At 35.3% G+C, this 25,120-nt stretch overlaps 2 protein-coding genes and 1 long non-coding RNA gene across 5 annotated transcripts in view; 1 reads left to right on the forward strand and 2 right to left on the reverse strand.

The window, feature by feature from the left end:
• On the reverse strand, positions 1–12,083 carry LOC123880316 (nuclear receptor subfamily 2 group E member 1). Of its 3 annotated transcripts, XM_045928376.1 has the most exons (6): positions 8,242–8,383; positions 6,838–7,065; positions 5,848–5,903; positions 1,897–2,133; positions 791–1,506; positions 1–316 (listed from the first exon to the last, which is right to left on the reverse strand). In XM_045928376.1, the coding sequence occupies exons 3-6, from the start codon at positions 5,876–5,878 to the stop codon at positions 134–136; spliced, it is 1,167 nt and encodes a 388-aa protein (XP_045784332.1). In that variant the 5' UTR covers positions 5,879–5,903; positions 6,838–7,065; positions 8,242–8,383; the 3' UTR covers positions 1–133. The 3 variants fall into 3 exon arrangements, with proteins under 3 accessions (XP_045784332.1, XP_045784331.1, XP_045784330.1); XM_045928375.1 differs by lacking the exons at positions 6,838–7,065; positions 8,242–8,383 and adding an exon at positions 12,036–12,083; XM_045928374.1 differs by lacking the exon at positions 6,838–7,065.
• On the forward strand, positions 8,007–24,935 carry LOC123880325. Its single transcript, XR_006799208.1, has 3 exons — positions 8,007–8,112; positions 23,641–23,645; positions 24,923–24,935. It is a non-coding gene; the product is annotated as an uncharacterized LOC123880325 (long non-coding RNA).
• Positions 16,886–25,120, reverse strand: part of LOC123880320 (ras-related and estrogen-regulated growth inhibitor) — a 12,772-nt gene continuing 4,537 nt past the window's right edge. Inside the window, exons 2-5 of the mRNA XM_045928380.1 lie at positions 19,701–19,757; positions 19,244–19,317; positions 18,673–18,849; positions 16,886–17,531 (exon numbers count right to left, since the gene is read on the reverse strand). Of these exons, the coding sequence (XP_045784336.1) occupies positions 17,298–17,531; positions 18,673–18,849; positions 19,244–19,317; positions 19,701–19,757 (542 nt within the window). The 3' untranslated portion in view covers positions 16,886–17,297. The remainder of the gene's footprint in view (positions 17,532–18,672; positions 18,850–19,243; positions 19,318–19,700; positions 19,758–25,120) is intronic.

Raw genomic sequence — 25,120 nt, forward strand, 5'->3', positions numbered from 1 at the left:
TCATGGCCGCGTATAACATATTATGATCATAATAATTCATCATCACTAATTTTCATATATTTATTTATTGGTTCATTTATCTTGGCTATTAATTAGTGCTATAATTGTGTACCTAACCTAACCATCTAAGCTGCTAGGAAATATCTTTACTACTTCTATACATGTCACTGATGATTCTCTCAATAGGAATGTCTCCTATAGTGGCGCGAAAGAAGAGTTCTACTATGGTAACACTAGAAACTTTTCTGACGTTAGACATGATTTGCAGCAGCCGGCTGGAACGCGTCGTGTCGAGAGGATACATGCGAGCCGTATACTGGAACGAAAAAATTTGGTCAATAGTACATTTATCTATAAATACAATACTTAAAATAACATGAGAATTTCAGGAATATATAGGTAGGTAGGTACCTTCTTAAAAGTTTTGTTGCGTCCATAGTAGGTATTAATTAGATAAGTAGGTACCTACTATTCATCATTCATAAATCGAACAATTCATCCACACCCTTCTAAACATTTGGATATTTTATCTTTTTAGCACCAGAATTGAGGAGTTTGATCCTGTATTTCCATGATACCTAAGTACTTGGTAAGAACAACATTCAGTTCACAATCTCCTAGTCTTCGTGGTTTGAAATCAAGAGTTCACACAAATAGTTATATTGTGTGCGTGTCTATTTCAGAAAAATAATTAAAAGAGACGTTGAAAGATTTGAAACAAAATGAAACGAAGAGTAGGATTCAACGAAAGTGAAGCTATAACTACTTATAAAACTATTTTGGTAATTACCTCATTTAGGACAACTTTGGAATGGTCTTGCAAAGCGGCAACGGCAGGAAGATCTTGGAGTTTTTTCATTTCGACATTAGTTTCACATGGACTATCTTGATTGCTTTTCTCACCAAAAGTTGTTTTGAACAGGACGATGGCTCGCATACATGCATATTCATTTGTATCTGGACGAATTTTCGACAGCTCAGCTAACACCATTTGAAAATCATCCACGTCTTTGGAATGTACAGTTGTATTTTTCGCATCAAGCAGAATTTTCAAATTAAGAGGATAGAGAAATTGCGCGCAACCGATGACGAATAGATCCCTCCAGGACTCTTCTAATAATATTAATCTGTCAGATAAAGACAGCGAACTGAAAGTTGCATCATTTTTAGCCCATTTGACATTCATAAACAAAAGTCTGGCTGCTGCTTCGCACATTGCTTCAGGATCGGTAGTATTTTGAATTGTCGGTGTAAATGTAGATGACAGAACTTTTGTATGACATGGGGGTACAGGAGAGCTCAAGAGGCTTAATCTGTTATACGAAAAGTAAGGGTTGTGGAAGAATGGTGCAGTTGGAAGAGGCGGTATCAGATTATGTTTAGGGAGAGCTAAGTCTAGGACTGGTGGAGTTAAGCCAATGTCTGTAGATGGAATAGGATCTTTTAAAAATAGTGCCATTTGTCTTCGTATTGTAGAATTTCTCGGACCTCTTTCATGCTGTACGGCTGAAAAAGAAGTTTTATATCAGAACCAAAAATATTCATACAAACTAGCTATGTGCTTTGCAAATGATACCTGTTTTTGGCTAAGATTTCGGTTTTTTCGAAAATCCCGTGGGAACTTTTTAATTTTTCACGATAAAAAGTAGCCAAGTTAAAAAGTTCCACGATATAAGTAGAATATCCTTCCCTGGAATGCCAGTTATACCTATCTGTACCAAATTTCATCAAAATTGGTAAAACAGTGTTGAGCTAACAGGCAGACAGACAGACACCCTTACGCATTACTAAGAATATTAGTATGGATTATAATCGAGACTGAATGGGAGAAAAGGTTCTTCGAAAAAATTACTTTTTTACACTGAAATTACACAACTATTATGAAAGATTACATACCATCCTTATTCATGCCCACATCGAGGCATTTGGCTAAACGGCAAGCGCGGCACTGATTACGGTGGGCTTTGTCAACTAAGCAGGCACCAGGGCTTCTAGCTTTGCAGCTGTACCGGCGGTCTCGTCTCACCGACCGTTTGAAGAAGCCCGCGCAGCCGTCGCATGCGAACACTCCGTAGTGTTTCCCCGATGAGTGGTCGCGACACACCGCACAAGGAACATCGTAGAGTATGCGACCTGAGAGTGAGAAAATCGGTCAAGTGCGAGTTGAACTCGCGCACGAAGGGTTCCGTACCATCCATTTTGATTTTTTATTATTTGTTTTTATACCGGCAATAGAAACATAGAAATATGTGCTGTGAAAATTTTAACTCCAAAAAAATAACGTAAGTTTTCTAGCTGAAGTAGGCAAGTACCTACGTAACGTAACGTTTCTACAAATATCATAAAATCATAAATCAACCTCGGGTAAGTGTTTGACACTTTTGATATGACACAAAGACGAGTAAACCGAACCCGAATGGGGTGGTTGAAATCCCGCCCCAAACGAGGGTAACTCCACCCGGTAATTTGTCATTATTAATTCATGGCTTTCGTAATATTATTGAGGTTGCAGTTTTTTTTATTTAAGTTTTATCGCCAACAAACACATTTCAGTATTATTAATTTTAATTTTTTTTAACATAGTTACTTAATAATTCAAGAAAGTTTAATCTTCGTTTTAATCAAGTTCATAAAAAGCGAGTTAGCTTTTTGGACTCATTGAATTTGAAAATAAAATATGGTTCAACACAAGCTTGACTTTATTCACTTTACCTATTCAAATTATAATTGCAAATATAGCTACCCACCTCAAATTCAACATACTTAATATGTATGTACCTACTCATATCTGAATTCATCGCTATTCAAGCCCATTCCGTTTCCAACAATTATAATATGAAGCGCAAAATAAAAAAAAATCGTACATTTTAATCTGCTTTGTTCGCGTATCCTGAATACGGTCCCACGGCACAACAAACCGTTTAGCAAGAGGCAAAAGCAGATAATATGGCTATATTAATATACCTCCAAACACGCCTATAGTCGAAAAGGCACAAAGGCACTTCCATACAATAAGACATACCGAATAAGACGGTGCACATGAATGCGTACACTTGCGAGGCAGGAAGCGCGGTGTCGAATATAAGATTTAAAAAAAGATTCACAGAACTCCCCGCTATAGACAATGCTGGCATAAAAGCCAAGAAGTGGAGAAGCGGGGCTTGGGAACAATTTATGAAGTCGGAATAAAAGGCCGTTGACGATAGCCGACTGATAAATAATCACATGGTCACATCAAAAGGCATCTTCGCTTCGAAGTAAGTACAATTTTGAGCTCTAGCTTGCCTCGACTCGAAATCAATATTGTCGTTATTTGGTAATTCATGTGCAAATGTGCATGGTAAAATTTACCATGAACATTCCTGATTCTCAGTGGTTTAGGGGTGCTGTAATGACCATTTAGGGTTGAGGAATTGAAACTTGCAGTTCAGACATGAAGCAGTTGCTTGGTACATGAAATGTCAGTTCACCATCAAAGATTCTCGAACCCCTAATCCATTAGATATCCTTTTTAGCTTAGGCTTAGGAGTTCAGTAATCGCAGCATATCTATAATACCTACATATAAAACTAGATATCTTAACTTACTGACTGATCAATCAACGCGCCACCTAAACCCCTTGGGGACAGAAAAACCTGGGTGGGTTTGAACCCAAATGAGTTTTTAAGTTCACTTAGTAGTAATCTTTCTGATTGTCAATTGCTGAATTTGCAATAGGTACAATGATGTAGTGGTGATAATAATTAATTACGTAAACTTATAACTAAAGCTAATTATTTTGTCTTTGAATCATGTCGCAACCGAGCAATAGATTGACTTGATTTTTACATGGGTACATTAAAGACCTGGAGAGATGCTACTTTTTATCCCGGAAAATCAAAGAGTTCCCACAGGCTTAAAAAACCGAAAATAAAAAAGTCGTGGGCATCAGCTATTAAATACTCATCTATAGTGTGCAACAGGTTGAGATGGCAACTGGGGTGGGGACGCCCCGCACACCCACACAGTAGTTAATACTAATAATTAAAAAAATATATCGTGACTATGAATACATCTCACAGTCATTAATATCAAGAAATCAGCCCTGTTCAGTGATGGTTATCATCGCTACCATCCCTCGTGCCCGTGGGACCACTCACCTGTATCCGAACATATCGCGTGACCGCGTGGCTAATCGGTTTACTACCTATTAATTGCCACCGATAGGGCAGCTTTTTAAAGTGTATTTGGCACAGTTAGTTACCAGTTAGTTCGAGTATTCCCACGTCAATAGAATTTAAAAAAATTAAAACCGGTCAAGTGAGAGTTGAACTCGCATACGAAGGGTTCCGTATCGTTTTACACGATATAACAATAATTACCTATATTATAGTTTTGAAAAAAAAATTGCACTTTGCATTTTTTGCATTTGCATTTTAACTTTATACAATAAAGTTAAAAACTAAAGTTCAGTAGGTACTGAAATACAATACAATTGTTTTTCTATTGCTTGGTAGGTATATGTTGATATTGTACCTACTATATTAATTCTAGTCTATTTAATGAATTTTCTATTGTTAAACCACTCTGAAAGGCAAGATGCCCAGAACGCTGACTGCGTTACCTCTTTGAATGACTTGAGTAATACACTGACCGAGGTGCCTAACTGCCAGCTCTCCGGTCAACCGTGGACTCCATGAGATGGCATGACAAATAAAATCTAGTACCCTCACCCCTTTTGTACCTACCAATAATTCATGTGATCATTTGTTACTAGTTAGGTACTGGAAACAATTCATACTTCATAGTTAGCGAGATCACGTGTCACAACTAATTTGGCTACGGGTAGGTATTCCCACGAGCGCCGGCGCATCTGCCTCCGCTCTCACCCTCGAATACTCCGCAAATTAGACGATTGATAACGATACCGGCTATTTTTTTCCTACCTCGTTAATTTCCTCAATGACATACTCGATATACAACGATATGTTCGATTTTTATCGATTACACGAGCTGACAAAATTTTGTGATATATGCTACCTACCCATCTAATTTTGATAACTAGCTTGACATCACTGCTTGACATGGATTTTTACCTGCCGCTGCCCACATAAAAATATCATTTTGTATAAATTATAATAAGTAATATTATCTATCCTACTAATATAATAAACGTAAAGTTTGTACTTATGTACGGATGGATGTATGGATGTCTGTTACTATTTCACGCAAAAACTACTGGACAGATTTGACTGAAATTGGAATGGAGATAGATTTATGCCCTGGATTAACACAGATACTACTTTTTATCCCAGAAAATCATACAGTTCCCACGGGATTTTTAAAAACCTATCCACGGGGACGAAGTCGCGGGCAACGGATAGGTAGTTATTAATAAATATCATACTTACTGGTCTATAGATAGGTATTCAAATCCTAGCAACAATACTTTGGTATGGACCTATAAAGTATTTAGGTTAGGTACCTACTTTTTCACTTGTTAGGGTTCCGTAACCGAAGGGTTCCAACGAGACCCTATTATTAGGCCTTGGCTGTCCGTGGATTCGTCTGCCGTCCGTCCCTTTGTACGTCCGTCTATCTGTCTGTCTTATCTGGTAGTTGGCTGTATCTCATGAACCGTATCTTATAGGTGAATTTTTCACAGAGTGTACTTCTAATGACGCTATAGGTAACAACAAATAGTACAATTTTCAAAATAACCGCCATGCAAATTAGAAAAAAAGTGTTTCTTGTTGTGCGTTGGTAGGGAACCCTTGTGTGCGAGTCTGGCTCGCACTTGCGGTTTTGCCACATGAAATTGCTCCTGGAAAGTCAAGGAATATGTCAGGTTCCTATATAGGTACTTACTGGAAGACGCCTGTATTGATTGCATTTCCATTTCGATTTGTTTATATCAACATAATCTGCAACAAAGAAACACTTGGTTATATTAAAATTCACCTTTATATGATTTTTTTTCAATTACTTAATACTTAATCACAACCGCAAAAAAATTATGTTTTGCAGTAACATTTACTAGCACGTTTAAGCTAACGATAATAATATTTTCACACACAAGTTACATGCGAATTTAACCTTCAAGTGGCTTACTGTCCCTTGTGGTTCAGAAGGACCCTTAAAAACTATACAAAGTGTAAAGAAAAAGAAAAGAAAACGTAATAATCGCAACAAATGTACGAAAATAATAAACTATTGTTCCTGCGAGCGAGCTGACATCTTTTTGGCATAAAGCTGAGTGGTACTTGTGATTTTGTTCATTATTCATATTGTTCTAGTGGCTATTGGTTGAACTAAACGGCTTTTACCCTTAAGTACTATCGAGTAGCTAACACTTAATTCTTTTAAGCACTTGCAGTTTTCCCAAAGTATTCATAAATACTAAGTATATGTGTGAGAAACTGTATTAACTTTCATAAAATATGAATATCTAAACTAATATAAGAGAGAGTGATTTTTTTTTAAATTTATGTACCGTTTTGTGGAGGGTAATCTCCAGAACCACTGCACCTAAATAATTTAAAATACTTACATATCAAAAATTGTGGAACCGGTAGGATTTATTAAGAAATTTCCTTGAAGTGTAAACACTATCACAAAAAAATATTAAATATCACTGCACCAGTGCACCTACTTATTTGAATTTTTTTTAATCATTTTCTACTCAAGAATTGATTCCAATAATAATAATTACATGTTATCAAAATAATATTTAGAATATAGTGTTATATAGGCTCACAGAAGGTGGATCAAAAGATTGAACGGTGATAACTGATAATATCCTTAAGTATATCCATATAGGAACTTATTTTATTTCTTAGTATTGAATATATGTATTACATTAAAAAGTTCGAGTATCTTATTCTAAAGGTAAGAATAGTCTGATCTAATTCTTTTTTTCTTATTCCCTTTCCCACGTTCGCGGTCTCGTCTCATTACACCCCGTCAGCTCCATACAGCGTCGTCTTGGAGTGTTTAATTCATCCAAGAGCGTCGTGTTTCCACTTTCCGCGGAATTGTGAGAATAGGTGTTGCGATGGCTCACTTACTATCTGCCTTTGGCTTCGCCTGCGTAACAATATAATTAATATCTTAGGTAGATTCATTTTAGAATGACTTGGAATGCAGGTAGGAACTTATCTCGTGTATCTAAATTAATTATTTCATCTTAATTCACAGTTGCGATTCTTCGAACATCCTAATTCCTACCCAGCTCACGAAGAACATTGTATACTTGCGTCAGCAGAACATTCGTTGCAATCCACAGTAGCCATGGACTTCGCACTTTATTGTTTGTTTGTCGGACACTGAGATATAAAACTTAAACCTTGTTTTTTTGTCCATAATTATAGTTTCGCAAAACAGGTAATTATGTAGGGATAATCCCGATAAGTATGGGAGCACAATAGCACGGATGAGCCGAGCTGGGACGAATAGGCCCGGTGTTCATCGGCGGGTTTATAACAAAAGCATCCTCAATAATAACATCGGAAAGTCGGTAGCTTCTTGCTTTTAAAATTGCCAAACAAAAAATATGCCATAAGCATAATGCGTGGAGAACCTAATACTTTTATTGTTTGGTTATAAAATAATAATAAAATATATGTATCTAATGTTGTATGAAAAAATATTCATAATATCGCATAGCAGCTTGATGCGACCTTCAAGCAGTTTGAACTAGCAAACGGCACTTTTTTTATACTTATCTCGAACACTGTCCAAATGTCGCGTCAAGTAAAAATACAAGTTAAAAATTTATAACTACCCCGAAAAGTGAAGGTTACAGTAACTAGAAAAGAGCTGATAACTTTCAAACGGCTGAACCGATTTTCTTGGATTATAGCTAAGAACACTCTCAATTAAGCCACCATTCAAACAATAACAAACTAAATTAAAATCGGTTCATTAGTTTAGGAGCTACGATGCCACAGACAGATACACAAATACACACGTCAAACTTATAACACCTCTCTTTTTGGGTCGTCGGTTATTAAAATCGCACCAAATGCTTGACTCAAGTATCAAGCAAATATTGTAAACGGTCAAAGTGCTTGGTTCAAGCAAAAATCTACGTGCTTGTTGTCAAGCCGCTTGACCACCTCGGAAGCCCTTTAGGTAGGTAGACATGATTTAATTAATTTGACAGTATGTAAACTATTTTACTGATTGCTCAAGTTACCTATCTTTCACAGAATTTATAGAAAGGTATTTATTTAAAATTAAAAAGGAAAGTATCTCTCTTACAGGGCGAAGTTGGTCCGTAATATGTGAGCTTGTGAGCCAGCAGTTATCAGCTCTGATTTATGTTCAAACAACACAAAATTAACTATCAATAGCCGTGTCCAAAACACATTATTGGCGAAACTTTTACGAGTTGACAAGTGAGTGAAAATTAATTTAGAATATTAACACGGTCGCCGGTTATCGATTTCAATAAAATTGTAAATTAATTTAACGCTAGAAATTACCACTACACGGCAACAGTCTAGGATCATTTATTAATTTACTCGTAAATAATGTAAGGTTAAACTTAATAGGTATAAGTAAGTTAGGTGCTTTTTGCCTGGGCAACTGCACTTTGCCCAGCGTCTTTCGGGTTTTATTTGTATGAAAACAGATTTTCTCAAGGATGATAACTTAAACTTGAAGCTTATAGCTGATATAGATAAATTTGGAAAGTAAAACATTATGAAAATAACGATAGTTAGATACATTCATATATTACTAAAAAAAAAAAATACTCTATGTCCTTCTCCAGGTAGTACCTACCTACCTACAGCTCGGTTAAGTAGATTTCTAGTACAGGCATGAAAAAGACAAATAAACAGTCACTTTCAGTCAGTAATTGTAGTTTATGGATAGGATAGATAGGATAGATATGGATTATGGATGGATTATGGATATGGATTAAGTTGAAAAAAAAACAAGAAAATTCCGTCAAGGGCGAGTCGAACTAGTACGCGATGATTCCATACCATCGTACAAGATATAACACTGCACTCTTTATTTATTTTTAATTTTCATGGCGTCAAATTTAATTATTTGTTATTATAGCGGCAATAGAAATACACACTCGAAAAATTTCAACTCAAGTCTCTACTTATTACGGTTCATGAGATAAAGCCCGCTGACAGACAGACAGATCTCTTCTACTCTCGTGCATTTTGTATCATAAGTTTTACTCATCACCGAGCACAAATTATACGCCATGTAATATGAATGTAACATTTTTATGGCACAATGTTCATAGGCATATAGATTTAATAAAACAAAAAGGCTAAAAAACTTTATCAGAATCAATTTATTTTTAATTTTCTACAGTAGGTATTCAAACAAGTCAACTAATATGCAAAATAATTGGTATTATATAAAACGTAATAATACAAACACGAACAATTAGGTACTCAAGTGTGTGAAAAATTGGATAAACCTTTGCAATTTTTTCAGCTTACTGAAAATTTACGTTCTAATATGATTTTATTAAAACTCTACAAGGACGAATAAATAGCAACTAGATCAATTAAGTGCTCAAAAATGGTATCAAAATATATATGAATCAGCTTAGCTTATTACCTACCTGAAAGATAGCCGACGCGGGTATTACAGACCATCTGATAGCATGTAACTAACCATCCCTATAAACGATTAGCCATGTACGGATTCGCGAGTTACGAGTGTGTACTGCGTACCTATAGGTACACTTAGGAATGTGAGTGCGTACTGCAATGCGAGTATCAGGATTGAAGAGTTGGGACTTAAAGCTCACTAATGAAGTTTATCCTTAGTACCTTCAGCATCACTACACCATCAATAGATCCAGAATCCTCACGGCTTAGAAACGGAAACGTATTTTTACCTACGGGCTAGGTAAGATCTATCGAGAGAGCCCTTTTAAGTTCTATGTCCCTAAATAGTTCACTAATTTCGATGAATCAAAATGTACTTCTAAAAAATCGATGGCTTTGTTCACAATTGCACAAACTACACAATTATCTATTTTGAAGTAGATATACCGGGGAAACGAAGTTGGCCACGAAGTTTTTTTACATACTAGATGATGCCTACAACTTTGACCGCATGGATATATTATGTTTGTTAAGAATTCCGTGGGAATATTAATTTTTGAGACAATAGATAACCGAACCAAACTATTTCTGTACCTTTCATCAAAATTGGTTAAACGCATGGAGCGTTGAAAGCTAACAGACACACAGACATCCTTTATCATTATCGCTTTATGCATAAAACGAAAATTTACTTTTCACTCCATTGGAAATTTCGAAATATTCAGCCCTAGGTGCTTATTCCCTATCTTATTATATCTACCTATAAGAGAACTTCCGTGCAAAATGTCAGCTTTCTATATGTTGAAGGGTTTGTGTCAGTTAGTGAGTGAGGAACCAGGATTTGTATAAGATTTTACTTATTGATAGATAAACCATCCTCATGAAATTTTCTAATTGATGATAAAAACCGCATTGAAATCCTCTGAGAAATGAAGGTCCATGAGCAACATGGAATGCGACTTTTGTAGATTAGGTAGTTGGTAGGTAGGTATATCGCATCTCTGAGTATATCTACTCCTATTTGTTTAAAGCTTTAATCATGTTTATAGTCAATCTATCACGGACGTATTTTGATTCTTAACAGGGCTCTCTCCGTCACTCGTTTCATACCATTTCACACAATCGTAGTTCCAATTTCATTTGAATACTAAGCAACCAAAGTCCATGAAATTTTGCAGACATATTCTAGAAACTAATATCTGTGTCTGTGGTGTTTTAGATTTTTCTAAAAATATGTAGTTTTAAAATTACAGGGGCTCAAAGATTTGTATGAAAATTTTAAGACCGCGTAACTTTGAAACCGAATATTATAACAGAAATCTGGAAAACCACAGACATAGATATTAGTTTCTAGAATATGTCTGCAAAATTTAATGGACTTTGGTTGCTTAGTATTCAAATGAAATTGGAACTACGATTGTATGAAATGGTATAAAACGAGTGACGGAGAGAGCCCTCTTAAGTAAATCCTCTTAACACCCGCATATACTCAACAAAGGATCATTGACATTCGAGCTGATGCTGTGACGACCTACCGCAGCATCCTTCATTAAGCACATAGGAATTTAGAATAGTAATCTATACTTATTACAAGCGGTGATAGCCTAGTGGTTAAAAGGTGCGCCTTCTATTCGTGATGTCGGTTTTAAGCAATTAAATGTTAGGTACCTACTTGCTTTAACGGTGAAGGAAAAGATCGTGAGGAACCCAACATTTTGGTTGAGTTCTCCGTAATGGACTCCTAAGGTGTGTGAAGTCTGCCAATCCACACTGGCCGAGCTTGGCAGACTTTGACCTAAATCCTTCTGATTTTAATGGACCGTATTTTAGTGGACCGTAATGGACCGGCGATGGGTGAATCATAATGATGATGTTGATGATGATCTATAGTCTATTTAGTCTATACCAACCAAAAAAAAGCAAAAAAATAGATATTTAGGTTTAGACTAGATTGTCTTTCCTGGGAAAAAAGGTTCGGATTGGATTCTTAGAAACCTAAATCTATCTAGACAATCGTTGAGAAAAAATTAATCAATAAAATATTTATTCATTTTATTTTATCCTTGTCCTCTAGTTTGTTCCCTCTCTTGGAAGCAGCTTTTAAACTAGCGATTAAAACAATAAAAGTATAAAACAAGAAAATTATCTGATTGGTTTATAAGTAAAAAACACAAATACTTACTTACTCAGTAATGGGGGAAAAAATGTTATAAAAAGCACGCTCGGAAAAAAAAATTGGCAAAGTAGATAAATATTGTATAAGATAAGAAATATTGTACAAGATTGTTTGATTTTTTCCTTTATTTAATGAGATAAGATTTTTCAGTATAGGAAATATAGTACCCTTATAGTATTGTTTATTTAGAAAATACCGTATCATTAAGATAAATTTCGCCAGCATCTGTTTAATAAAATAAAGAATAACAATCGCGCTTTCGCCGTAATACTTTATCGCATAGCAAAATTACTTACCAATTAATATCACAGTTACAAAGAGTCACAACACTGCACTATTTCACTTAATATAAATAATAATAGATGGTATATACGTTGGTTACGTCGGTCGGTGGTGAAGTGACGCACGCGCAGGCTGCGTACGAATTCATCCCTTGCACTGGGACGCGCGGGGTGACACCACCCGCCCGGCCTTATTTTGTTTGGAAAATTGATAAGCGGAAGTTATTAATTACTAGAAGATGTCCGCGACTTCGTTCGCGTGGATACATCTTTAAAAAATCCCGCGGGAACCATGAATTTTTAACCGACTCCATAAAAAGAAGAGGTTCTCAATTTGATTGTGCGTTTTTTATTACTCCGCCAAAATATGAACCGATTTTAATCAATTTTTTTTTTGGGTGGGTAGGTCATACTTCAGAGGTAGTCCCATTTTATTTTGGTGAAGATTTGGCGAATGTCTTCGGAGATGGAGAACAGAACTCCTCAATGGATGAGAGTAAATTGCTCGCGATCAGTGCAATAGCTTAGTAAACAGTATGTTTTTAACCAGGCATAGCATATTTCAATACAATGAGGCCACTAAAAACTGTAAAATATATTTTTTTATACCATAACCACAAACACTAAAAAGTTAAAAATAATATAATTTATTACCAAATATGTATACAAGAGGTAATGTAGCTCTTATAATAACATTTTTTGGAGTCGCTGTCAATGAGCTGCCAATGTGGAGTCACAAACAATATTAAGAGTAGACTGTTTATGCCGCTAATAATTGGCACCGGCTCCAAAAAATGTTATATAAATTCATAATATATTCTGTAGTAAATTAAATTAGAAGTTGGTTTTTATTTTATTTTTATGTCATTTATTACGAAATAAAAAGTAGCCTATGATAATCTATCTCTCATGTCTCTATCATGTACGTGTATTGTTTTATAATAAATAAATACTTAAATAAAAAAATCCATAACGTACTTAGGTACGTAAACTGTTTATTTTGATTAAGAGAGACTAAAGAAAAATATCCAAATAGGGGAAAGCTAATGCAAACTATAAATTAAAAATAATAATAGTAAACATGACAATAGGATCGCGGTGCCATCTTTAAATCTGTTATGAACAACGATTGTCATTGCATGACGTATTCGGAATGCTGCAGTCCTATTGGCCCAACGGCCTTCGCTCCCTGCGGCGAAGGGAGGCGCTTTTATATTAATTTAGGGCCACTTTGCACAGATTACCCTTTGTATATCTGACTCTGGGGTTGCCTTTGTGACGACTAGTCATTTTTTAATCGCAGCTCCATGCAGCTCATTATTTCCTTTGTGAAACGGAGAATGTTTTTAAAAGTTTAATTGATAAAACTTATGAACAGAGAACAATAGTATTTTCAAAACAATAGTTTTTACATAAACCTTCACTCGATTAGGTACATCAAAATAAACTTTATGACGATCAGGGTATCTTGGACCTTGCAGGCGCCCTGAAGAGCACTGTTTGGTGGCTTTTAACCCGTTGGAAGACTCGGTGTGCCATCATAAATTATAGTTCTCTGTTATATTTTTTCGCGAATTTGACGTGAGAGAAGAATAATTTAATAATGAAAAATAATTAAATAGTATAGAGAATAGTTAGTTACATATCTACTTTAGAACTTTTTAGAATAAATACTGCAAGTGACTAGATTCAATCAAAACATAAAAACATTAATTTAATCATTAGAACATTATCGCAAGCAAAGTGAGCATAAAATTTTTTCTTTAATTTTATAGACATAATAAAAACGAAATAACAGTGATAGCGTATTAGGTAACAACAGTAGGCAATAGTCTAATGCAGGGGCCTCCAAACTTTGAAGCCTTATTTATGGCCATAATGATTTTGTCAGTATGTTCCAAGGGTCAAAACAGTTAAAAATTTCTGCTCTTATCTTACCTTTATTTCTAGCTAGACTAATCGCAAAGCGCGCGATCTAAGCAAATATACGCTTTTTTGCATTTCAATTACTTCAATTACATAACGTTATTTATTAGTTATTAATATGCTTAAGCTTAGATACTTTAGTTAAATTTTCTGCGTCATCATGTCTGTGGTTAAGTTTTACCTTGCAAGTAAATAAAACCGAGTAGGTAATTTATCATTGTGTTTTTTTCTTCAACTTATCACAGCAATAGTAACAACAATAAGAAATTGACTGTCGCGGGCCAGATTGATGACACTAGTTTTAAGCCGTCGCGGGCGGGATTGATGGCACTGGCGGGCCGGATTTGGCCCGCGGGCCGTAGTTTGGAGACCCCTGGTCTAGTGTTTGCGGTTGGTTGGTAACGTCGGTTTCCTATTTGAGGGTCTGGGGTTGAATCACGGTTGAATTAATGGCCGGTAAAAGTTTGATAATGAAAATAAACAAAGTAACAAAATAATTGAATAGGTATATTTATTTTAATACATTAACAATGATGCAACATCCAAATTCCATCCCATTCATCCTAGAAACATCAGTTGGATTTATCCATAAACATTATAATACATAATAGTACATAACATATTATTAGGTATCGTATATTGGTAGGATCTACTTACTTATAAGAAGCATTAGATATTTAGCAGCACCATTTCAAAAAAAATCAAAAATATAAAATTACCAATCGAGATTTGTTGCAGGTATGCCGTAGATAATCATTGTAATCACTTTTCACTACCGATATTATAAGTGCAAAAGTGTGTTTGTTTGTTGGTTAATCCTTCAATCACGCCGCAACGGAACAACAGATTGACCTGATATTTAACTTGGATCTAGTTGAAAAACTGGAGAGTGACATTTAAGCTACTTTTTGTCCTGAAAAATCAAAGAGTTCCTAAGGGATTTTCGAAATCTAAATTCACGAGGGTGAAGTCGCCGACATCAGCTAGAAAATAATAATATTGTCTATTGTTAAAGTAAGAGATAGTTACTCTCTGAACTCTTACGTTAAATATTAGTTGGTTAAAGCCAAGCTGACCACCTACTTAACTAAAATAAGAAAAAAATAGGTGCAGATACAAAATACTAAATAGGTAATACATTCCAATTAAAAATATACCTATAAGGATCCAGCTTTACTCACATATTTAATCTACACGATAGTTTAAATACTAAAATACATCTCAAGTACAGAAAGGATCACGCTGCATGGACGTTTAAATAACTATTTAATGCACTGTCGCTGACTCTACACACTAGGGTTTTTGGTAACCTTTAACAGGGCTCTCTCCATCGCTTACTCCATACAATCGTAGTTCCAATTTCATTTGAATATTAAGCAACCAAAGTCCATGAAATTTTGCAGACATATTCTAGAAACTAATATCTGTGCCTGTGGTGTTTTAGATTTTTCTAAAAATATGTAGTTTTAAAATTATAGGGGCTCAAAAATTTGTATGTAAATTTTTAAGACCGCGTAACTTTGAAACCGAATATTTTAACAGAAATCTGGAAAACCACGGGCATAGATATTAGTTTCTAGAATATGTCTGCAAAATTTCATGGACTTTGGTTGCTTAATGTTCAAATGGAATTTTAACTACGTTTGTATGGAGCGAGTGACGGAGAGATCTCTCTTAAGTAATTACCCAATAAGAATACTGTACATAGATTTTGTTTTAAACTTTTAAAGCTGTCAAATAGTCCATACATACTACAAGCATTGAGATAGTAAAAATATATTTCAAATATCCAAGATTAAACACGTAGGTATAAATATTTTACAACATCTAGATAAACATTAAACGATTAATAACAATTAAATATATTATAATTTTTAATATAATATAACATTAAAATACTAATATTGTGTCTTTAATACTTAATATTTAAATGTTTATTGTTTACTTATGAAAATAATAATTATTTACTTATATTAAATTATATTTTTGCACTAAAGAGTATCTCAGCAATTAGTCAGGGATAAATAAATAAAAACTGTGGATTGTTGTTAATATTAAACAAGCTCTCCTGCGACATTCTGAATTTCAATTTAGCTTTGTGGGCTTCTGTGCAGTCGGATTTTTTTTATTGTCACGTATTTTTCTCTTTTAATTTTTTCATATCATACTTACTGTAAAAACATTTTTTGAAAAACTATGTTAAAGAGGCCTAATAGGAATTTAAAAAAACCTATTAAACGAAGTAGGTAATGCTGAAGAGACTATGTTCGATTTTAATTTTTTAACCCCCGACCCAAAAAGAGGGGTGTTATAAGTTTGACGTGTGTATCTGTGTGTCTGTGTATCTGTGTATCTGTGTTTCTGTGTATCTGTGTATCTGTCTGTGGCATCGTAGCGCCTAAACGAATGAACCGATTTTAATTTAGTTTTTTTTGTTTGAAAGGTGGCTTGATCGAGAGTGTTCTTAGCTATAATCTAAACAAATTGGTTCAGCCGTTTAAGAGTTATCAGTTCTTTTCTAGTTTTCTTGTAGAAAAGAAGGTTAGATAACCGTTAGGTTCATAATATTATGTCAATAGACAAATGTCAAGCTGTCAAGATGGACGTTGCCTAAATACATAATTATTTATTTGAAAATGATGTTTTGGAAAACTCAGATACTTTGGATCGTCGGGGGTGTTATAAATTTTTAATTTACACTTGTAAACATATATGTAAATAGGTTTTTTTTTTTAAAATACCCACTGCCACGGCACTCCTATATTTGTTTTCGGTGGCTAGTGTCCGCCATTTTGTTTTTTGTGACGCCACCCACCTAGTGTCACCACGTGTCACTCCACTAATTAAAGCAATCAGCACTACATTTATTCTTAAATCTGTATACCCGCTTATCCTGCAGGCGACACCAAACAATTTTTTATGCATAGGTATTAGGTACGTACACATCTAATACACACAACCAAAAAAAAAAAAATAGCATTCGGGCAACATTTATATACAACTAAATGCATAAACTAAATGAGGAGCTGACGAACAAAACGGTGTGATTACACTTTTGTTTGGCCCACTGATTACAAATATGAACTCATTTCCAAGCAAACCCGTCTAAAACTACTGAAATTGATTCCAAAGTTTATGATTTCGATCACGGAACTTGAACTAAGCAACCCGGCCTAAAACTGTGGTAAAATTAGATAAGTCCAAAGTTCGTGATTTCGATCAAAATGGTATATTTGCCGTGAAGTTTCCCTGCAAATATAACATTTTGATTTCACTCAATTTTATGCTTCTCCTATAAAATCATATTTCGTGCAATTACACCGTTTTGTTCGCCAACTCCTCAATTATACTTTAGTCTTTGGGTAGAGCGCTGTCACTTTTCCCACGGGAGTATACGCGATATGCCGTCTTGGAACCGAGCATCCTGTCTAAAAGGCTATGCTTAGCTCGCCTTCGATGAGTGAGAACTTCGCGACAAAGTTCGTGGAACACCTCTCCGACCTGATTCACCTGCTCAGCCGCGGCTACCTCAGCGAAGTTGCATTCGAAATCCTTTGCCAGTATTTCTCCTTCCTCTGGGCTAACCTATAATAAATCAAACAATGATTAAGTGCTGATTTCTTGGTGTTAGAAGGCGATTGAATTTTAAATAATTAGGTGTTGGATGTATTTAGGGTCCGTACCTAAAGGGTAAGAAATAAAAAAAATCAAAAGAAAAATAAAACCGACTTCATAAATCACAAACACTAAAATTAAAAAATGTTTTTTTTCTACACGTGTAATGTATGTATGAAGTCGAGCGAGCATAATAAAAGAAACTAGAAATCCAAGTGTGAAGCTCGCCCGCTTCATCAGATCTTCACCAAATTTATATGGGACCATCCCTTTCAAAGAAAAAATTTTTTTCAAATCGGTCCAGGCGTCTTAGAGTAATAGGGTAACATACATAAATAATAAAAAATAAAAAAGATTCCGACGAATTGAGAACCTCCTCCTTTTTTCAAAGTTGGTTAAAAAGAGCATGGATTTGACCTGCAGCTCGCTTCAGCAATGCGCGGGATTTCAATTACTTTTTATACATGGCATAATAATAATAATAATAATAAATAGGCTTTATTGCTTACTTATTGCTAGTGACAAACATACATATGTTATAAGTAAATTAAATCTATAAAAAAAAAACTAACAATAGCAATAGGCCGCAAACTCAGCATGGCCGAGCATTGATGACAATGCTCAGCGCTGGTTTTCAGTTTGCTCCAAAAAATATTGATTAATAAAATAAAAACGCACCGCGCCCGTTGCGTTCCCTGCTTATTGATCAATATTAAAATGAATACAGTACAACCCAAAAAGAACCTTAAAAACCGTACAGTAGAAAGAAAAATGAAAAGGAGAAAAAAGCACACACATACACATAACAAGCAAAAAAAAAATGAAAATAAAAACTAAACAAGATAAGAAATATTGTATACGTAATTATGTAATCTTTGAAAAGAGCAACCGCTGAGTTTCTTGCTGGTTCTTCTCGTTAGGAAAGGCATTCCGAACCAGTGGTAGATGCTCTTGGCGATTCAAAAGTACTTGTAAAAGTCTGGATCAAAATATTTTGAATTTGAATGGACAGGCATCGTAGTGGTAGAGGCATCAAAGAGGTAGAGATTGTTTTTGTACAATAAGGTGCAATGCGAAAAATAGTGCAAGTGTGTTTGATTATTTATCTAACCTGTCTTAAATGCACCATATCTGCTTTGTTGCCGACGAGGGTCAAAGGAACCTCCGGTTGAAGGCTCTGCTTCGCTCGCCGCACATAGTTAAACGACTCCCTGTCCGTAATAGAGTAGACCAGGAACAAACCGTCAGCCCACTGTGCGATTTCATTGCCAGGCAACTCATTCAAACTCTGAAATGCATGATAGAAAATAGTGTTCAAACACTGGTAAGAAGTTCATATTTCCTAAATAAAAATTGTTTATGTAAATATTTTTGTTTTTGTGTATTTACGTATTTTGGTTTGTCGAATATACCTAAAGTCAAGTAAAGTAAATTTAGGAAAAGATAAAATACTATCAAGTCTCCAAATATCGCGATACCAAGATTTGGAATATGCTTAAACAGTATTCGACGCATGATTCTACATTCTAGAAAATATTTAAAAAATTTGCCGGCCGGATTGAGAACCGCCACCTTTTTGGACATCGGTTAAAAATAAGGAAATATATAAAATGAAATAAAAATAAACACTATATTTAAAAATTACAGTATTTGTAACAGTAAAAATTACAGTAAGTACCTACCTTTGGACATGTGTCCAATATTTCAAAAAGTATCGGTTCTCCATCTAGAAGTGCTTCATGCTTGTATTTGCTATCTGAAAATGATAAAAACCTTTATAAAATAGGCACATCGGTACATAGATACAGTGAAAAATAAGTATCTAGCTACGCCTTAAGGAAATAATTACATAGTGGTGCTAATTCTGTAAGACACAATCTCTAAAGAAAACTATAATTCCAGATCTAAATGTTGCTTTGTTTCACAATACTTACTTCCTGCAGAAAAAGCACTAGATTTAAGACCTATCAATTTAGTAATTTAGAGATAGTGTACAGCGGAAGTAGCGACAATAAATGTACTAGCTTAATATTATGTTATATCATATAAAACTAGTGCAAGTTGTTTAAGCACAATCAAATTACATTTAACAAATCGGTTTTCACTACCAGTTAGGTAGTTTCATAAAATAATAATTACCTTGTTGATGATCGTATTCTCCGATGTATCGCTTAGTAAGAAAACGAACCGTCAGTGCTGAAAAAAAAGGACTAATTCATGAATTGATACAACCATTTAAGAAATAACTTTTGAAAAACTTTTATCGCAATCTTTTTTTATCTATCAATCTATTTAATCTTTTTTTCATCTTAGCTAATATATACCTACCTATAAATACTAATGGCTAGTATGTATTGAGGTAGAAAAGAAAAAATATAAGGTAGATAGCTCTTGTAGTTTTCTAGTCAAAACATAATTCTAATTCCCACTTGATGGACCATTAAAAAATGAAGTAGGTAGCAGTGGCGAAGGGTGCAGATCTGAAAAAGGGAAGCCGGAGCAAAAAAAGATCTGACCTAACAGAATATCAGAATATCATAATTAATAGGTAAACGAATGTATTAAATCACCCTTAAAAACAAAATATTAAAATAGTAGTATAAATAAAAATTTTAATTTGGAGGTACGATAAGCCGGTGAGCATCGGCTTATGAACCATATTTAGCTGACCTGTCAGAGAGACGAATTCGTATTCGTTCCGGGGCCACTTTAATTGGTGGTTCCATATTGGCGACCCGTAGAGTGAGACAGACTTAGTTCGCTTCATAAGGAAATGAAGGAGATGGAATACTAAGTAGTAAGCCGGGATGGTTACGGGTTATCGAAGCTATTTTCTATTGATGATAGATTTTCCCTGACACTTGTAAATTTTTAGGCGTCAAATTTGGTACGGTAGCATCATTCACTCTGGTAGCCTGCATGATAATAATCGAACTTTTGCCCTACATTTGTCACTAAGTACGTAGTGAGTGCTTACGTTATATTTTGCGAATTCTTAAAGGGAAGCCGATTGGAATCGGGTTACATGGACATTTCGCCACTGGTAGGTAGATACATATACCTATACCTATCGTCTCCGTTCAAACTCAAGGACTTATACTTGCATGTGGAGTAAACAAGGTGTTCGTTTTAAAATTTCCACGAACCTTCGGATTTATAAATTACTTACCTATATAGTTTATTCCCTATCTTATTACTTTAAATAAATTTAGTGATCGATCCTTTTTACGCACAGTGATTTTTTAGGTAAGGAGTGAGATAGGTAGGTAGGTCTTTTAGCACAAGTACCTAAAGGAAAGAATCCAAAAACTGTGATTTTGTGGTCACATCACAAAAAAATATTTTTCAATTTTCAAAGTAAGATAAATATACCAAGTGGGGTATCACTTGAAAGGGCTTTACCTGTACATTCCAAAACAGATTTTTATTTATTTTTATGCATAATAGTTTTTGATTTATCGCGCAAAGTGTCGGAAAAAATGTTCGAGTACGGAACCCTCGGTGCGCGAGTCTGACATGCACTTGGCCGGTTTTTGTATATAAAATCTGATAAAACGTCAAAATTTTTGAGATAAAAGATATTTGAATTTGAAAAATCAACCCTAAAACTTTTACAAATTGCCGCTAAATCGGCTGTTGCTTGGCTGTTGCGTAAGGTCGATCATGCTCTATTGAACCAGTTCGACAAAATAAAAATCTCAAGGATCTATGTTTAAAATGTTTATGAGCTCCAGTTTATATATAAAACATTTGCCGCTATTTTCCCACGTGTGACTAACAGCACGACGCGATATTACGTCAAAATATTTAATGTGTATTTGGATTAACCAGGAACCCGCTTGTCTGTATGAACCGAAGGGCCAAAACACACATTGCGATTGCTTCAATGCTGCATGGATTGCGGGTTTGAAATTGCACATTCTATATCTATTCTATTGCTTCTATTCCGTGCTGCATTGCGTCTCTCGTGAAATCTCAGTGAAACGTGCAATTGTTGCAAAGTTTCTGATACTATCTACTTGTAACAGACATTATGTGAAATTAATTAAACCTCAGTTTTTAGCTCTATAAAAATAAATAAGCAGCTAAATCGCCAATATTAGCTTCTTAAAGTATCGTGTGTGCTTTTGCCCTAAGCTGTGGGTGGTGATATTTTATTATAAATAGAAAACCATTCACTTTAAAACTGATTTACCAAGTTAAACATAAATTAAATAGCGTCTGAGAATACTTGGAGTCATATTCCTGGCCATTTATGACTTTTTTTATTTGTTTATTTTATTCAGATACAAAGTTAGCCCTTGACTGCAATCTCACCTGTTAGTAAGTGATGATGCAGTCTAAGATGGAAGCGGGCTAACTTGGAAAAGGTATGGCAGTTTTTACTAGTTTATGGACCTGATGCGGCTGCCGATCATTAACATACTTTATGTAAATAAGTAGGTACTTGGTGATTAGTACCTACTATACCAACTTACCACTAGTTGGAAAAACTATCTACTTATTCAAAAAATAATAATTATTCAAAATAGTAATCAGCTGAGTCAGAATATGAATATGTTCATATATACGAAGTATATCAAGTAGGTATATCTTATTGATATTTTTTTGTTATCTTCGTCTCATCATTTTAGAATGGTATTACACTGAAGATGATGAACAGTAATCCATACTCACATTATAAATGCGGAAATGTGTCTGTCTTCAAGCTTTTTGCAAAACCACCCCAATTACAAAATGGCCCAATGCTTGCTAAAAAAACACAGTGAGAGAACCTTGTGTCTTGTGTAAATCAAAGTCATGGACACCATAAAAGATTTCACTTTTCAGTGCGGTCGTGAGTAGCAAACAACCGCAAGAGCTCGCAAAAATAAGCGATTAAACTCGATCGGCATCTGTCTTAATATTGGACTCTGTTTACTAGTTTGGCACACAATTTAAACATGCCCCAAGGTTAAGGCTGCGGATAAACGGTGCGGTATTTGGGTACGTGATAGCCGCTCGTTCGCCGCACCATGCTGTGTTCTTTATTCGCCAGTGTGAACACGGTTTTACACGGTCACCCCAAACTCTGCATATTCCATTACCCTGCCACTCCAATCAGTCTTCAGTATAAAGTCACTTAAGTTAATTTTGAAGTTTTCGCTTAAAAACCGGTCAAGGGCGAGTCAGACTCGCACATAGGGTCTCGTACCATTGTTCAAGAAATAACATTTTTAATTTTTTTTGTGATATACCCACAAATTTACGTTGTTCGTATTTATCCATTACTTGTGTTATAAGTCATGATTCTAGTTCAACGAGAAGTGCCCTATAGGTTTGATTCCCTTTGATTTTGATTGTGTCTTCAGACACGATAGACAGACAGACAAGGTTATCTATAGGTTTCCTTTTTTCTCTGGATACACCTAAAAATGCTTATCATTTTGCACTACGGTCTGTAGACACATGTACTAAGTGAGTTTTTTGTGAAGGCGCGAAGAAATTCGTGTCAAATGAACGCGTCCTAACTATCGCTATTTAAATTACGAGAGCATTAAAAGAGTAGCGCGTTTCATGTTTATTAACAAAGTGTTAATTTTAAATTTTGAATAGAAACAGGCGTTATTTTTGGCAGTCGTGATATATACGGAACGACAAGCTTATTTTGCTAAAATCTGCTAAATCGAATATATGGTAGGTAGCTACAACGTGTAACATGCGCCTGTACCACCATGCCACCACCTGTCCTCCCTCTACTATACAATCAGTAAAAAGAAGCATTAGGTACGCACCACCTTATCACCACAGAGACCCACCATAACATACTCTGTGCACTCCGATATTCCAGGATCTAAGATGCTCCAGTGTTTAAGCTGATGCTTATTGTGTTCTTTTAGCTGCTAAAAGTAAGTACCCCAAGTATTTGCAGTCGCATTTCAATTGTGGTCAATACCGATAAAATCACGGCCATAAACGCAACCACTCGCAGCACTAGCAAACAAGTGGCTGACCACATTACGACCATTCTTATGTGCTACTTCAAGAAACTACATAACTACGACCACAGCCTGACCGTATAACATAAGCCGCTGTATAGGCATGGTTACGGTGTGGCCCGTCTGAATAAACCCGAACCAGTCTAGTTCTGAACCCTAATGACAGCTTGTACGCGATTCCAAAAAAAAAATAGAAAAAAAAAATCACTCCATACTTTGACGAAAGATTACCTACTGTACGTCTCTGTTACGTATTATCTACCAAAGCCACCATGATCCAAACTTTATAGTCACCGATCGTTCCTGCCTGTGTTGGGGACAATGCGCAAAGAAACTTTCAGCTTTTATAAAATAACGAAGGTCTGGCCCTGACACGCTCCAAATCTATAGTTTCAGCTTTTGTGGTCGGACTGTCAATAAACCCAGTTTACAAAACAACTCTCTATGATTGCTCCCGTATTACCAACCCAGGCAGGTAAATATGAAGTCATTTTGCTTTATTGGACTATTTACGCCTAGGTTTCGGGTCGGAACTTCGTCCTTGCAGATCTAAATTTTTCAAAAAAACCCGGGTTGATTCCCGGAATAAAAGTATGAACCAAGATTTCTCTTCAATCCTGGTACAGTCCTCATACCTGCAACCTACTCGTCAAATCGCTCCCGTCTTTTAGAAAATTAAGATTTGTTTTTTAATAACATATGAATTAACTTATTTTCTACATTAATTCCAAAATTACGAAATAAGCCTAAAGTCATAAATAAATTACTCTATCAGCAATGAACCTCCCTCTATTAACACTAAGTACTTAGATAATAATTTTGCTTCGTATTTTTCCTATTACTTACCGTGCATCAACCTAGTACCTTTTTCAAAACGCGTTATAAAATTTTATCAAAATCATTTTTTTTTTAATAAAAATAGGCCCTCCTTCTGTACCACGTCAGCCTGTTTGTTGGGACTTTACCACCACTGAACAGGAAGAAGACTCTCAGCAGTTGCATTTTTTAATAAAAACAATAACTAAATGTCGAACTATACCTCCCAAACTAACCTAGTGGTTAAAACGTTCGCCTCCTATTCGGGAGGTCGGAGGTTCAATACTGGGCACGTACTTCTAACTTTCGGAGTTATTAAGTAGTTATGGTAGGTATGCGTTTAGAGCAATTAAATATCACTTGCTTCAACGGTGAAGTAAAACATGGTGAAAAACCAGCATAGTTCTCCGTAATGTTCTCGAAAAGTATGTGAAATCTACATAGGTAGATTTCTTGGCCAGCGTGGTGGACTTTGGGCTCTTCTCATTTTGAGAGAAATCCGTTCTCAGCAGAAAACTGGAGATGGGTGGATGATGCATGAATGAATGAAATGTATAACTTTGACAGGCAATAAAATATTTGAGAGTGGGCATGAGAAATTCATTATGATTTTACACGTTCAAGCTGTGTTTGACTTTTCGCTGATACGCTACGACTTACGAGGTTGGACTGACCCCGTTCTGGTGTTTATTTCTGCACTTTAGGGGCCCAACTGACCCCAGCTTGCAGAAACTCAATTCGTCATGAATGAAGTATCTACCTTCA

Source organism: Maniola jurtina, chromosome Z, assembly GCF_905333055.1.
Source record: "Maniola jurtina chromosome Z, ilManJurt1.1, whole genome shotgun sequence".
In the NCBI taxonomy this organism is placed as follows: domain Eukaryota; kingdom Metazoa; phylum Arthropoda; class Insecta; order Lepidoptera; family Nymphalidae; genus Maniola; species Maniola jurtina.

Coding starts and splice junctions, on each gene's coding strand:
- LOC123880316 (XM_045928375.1), bottom strand. CDS start 5,878: ATGGAAATGCAATCAATACAGGCGTCTTCCA. Junction 1,507..1,896: donor TGTGGGCATGAATAAGGATG/GTATGTAATCTT, acceptor CTTCTTTTTCAG/CCGTACAGCATGAAAGAGGT. Junction 317..790: donor CCAAAGTTGTCCTAAATGAG/GTAATTACCAAA, acceptor TTTTCGTTCCAG/TATACGGCTCGCATGTATCC.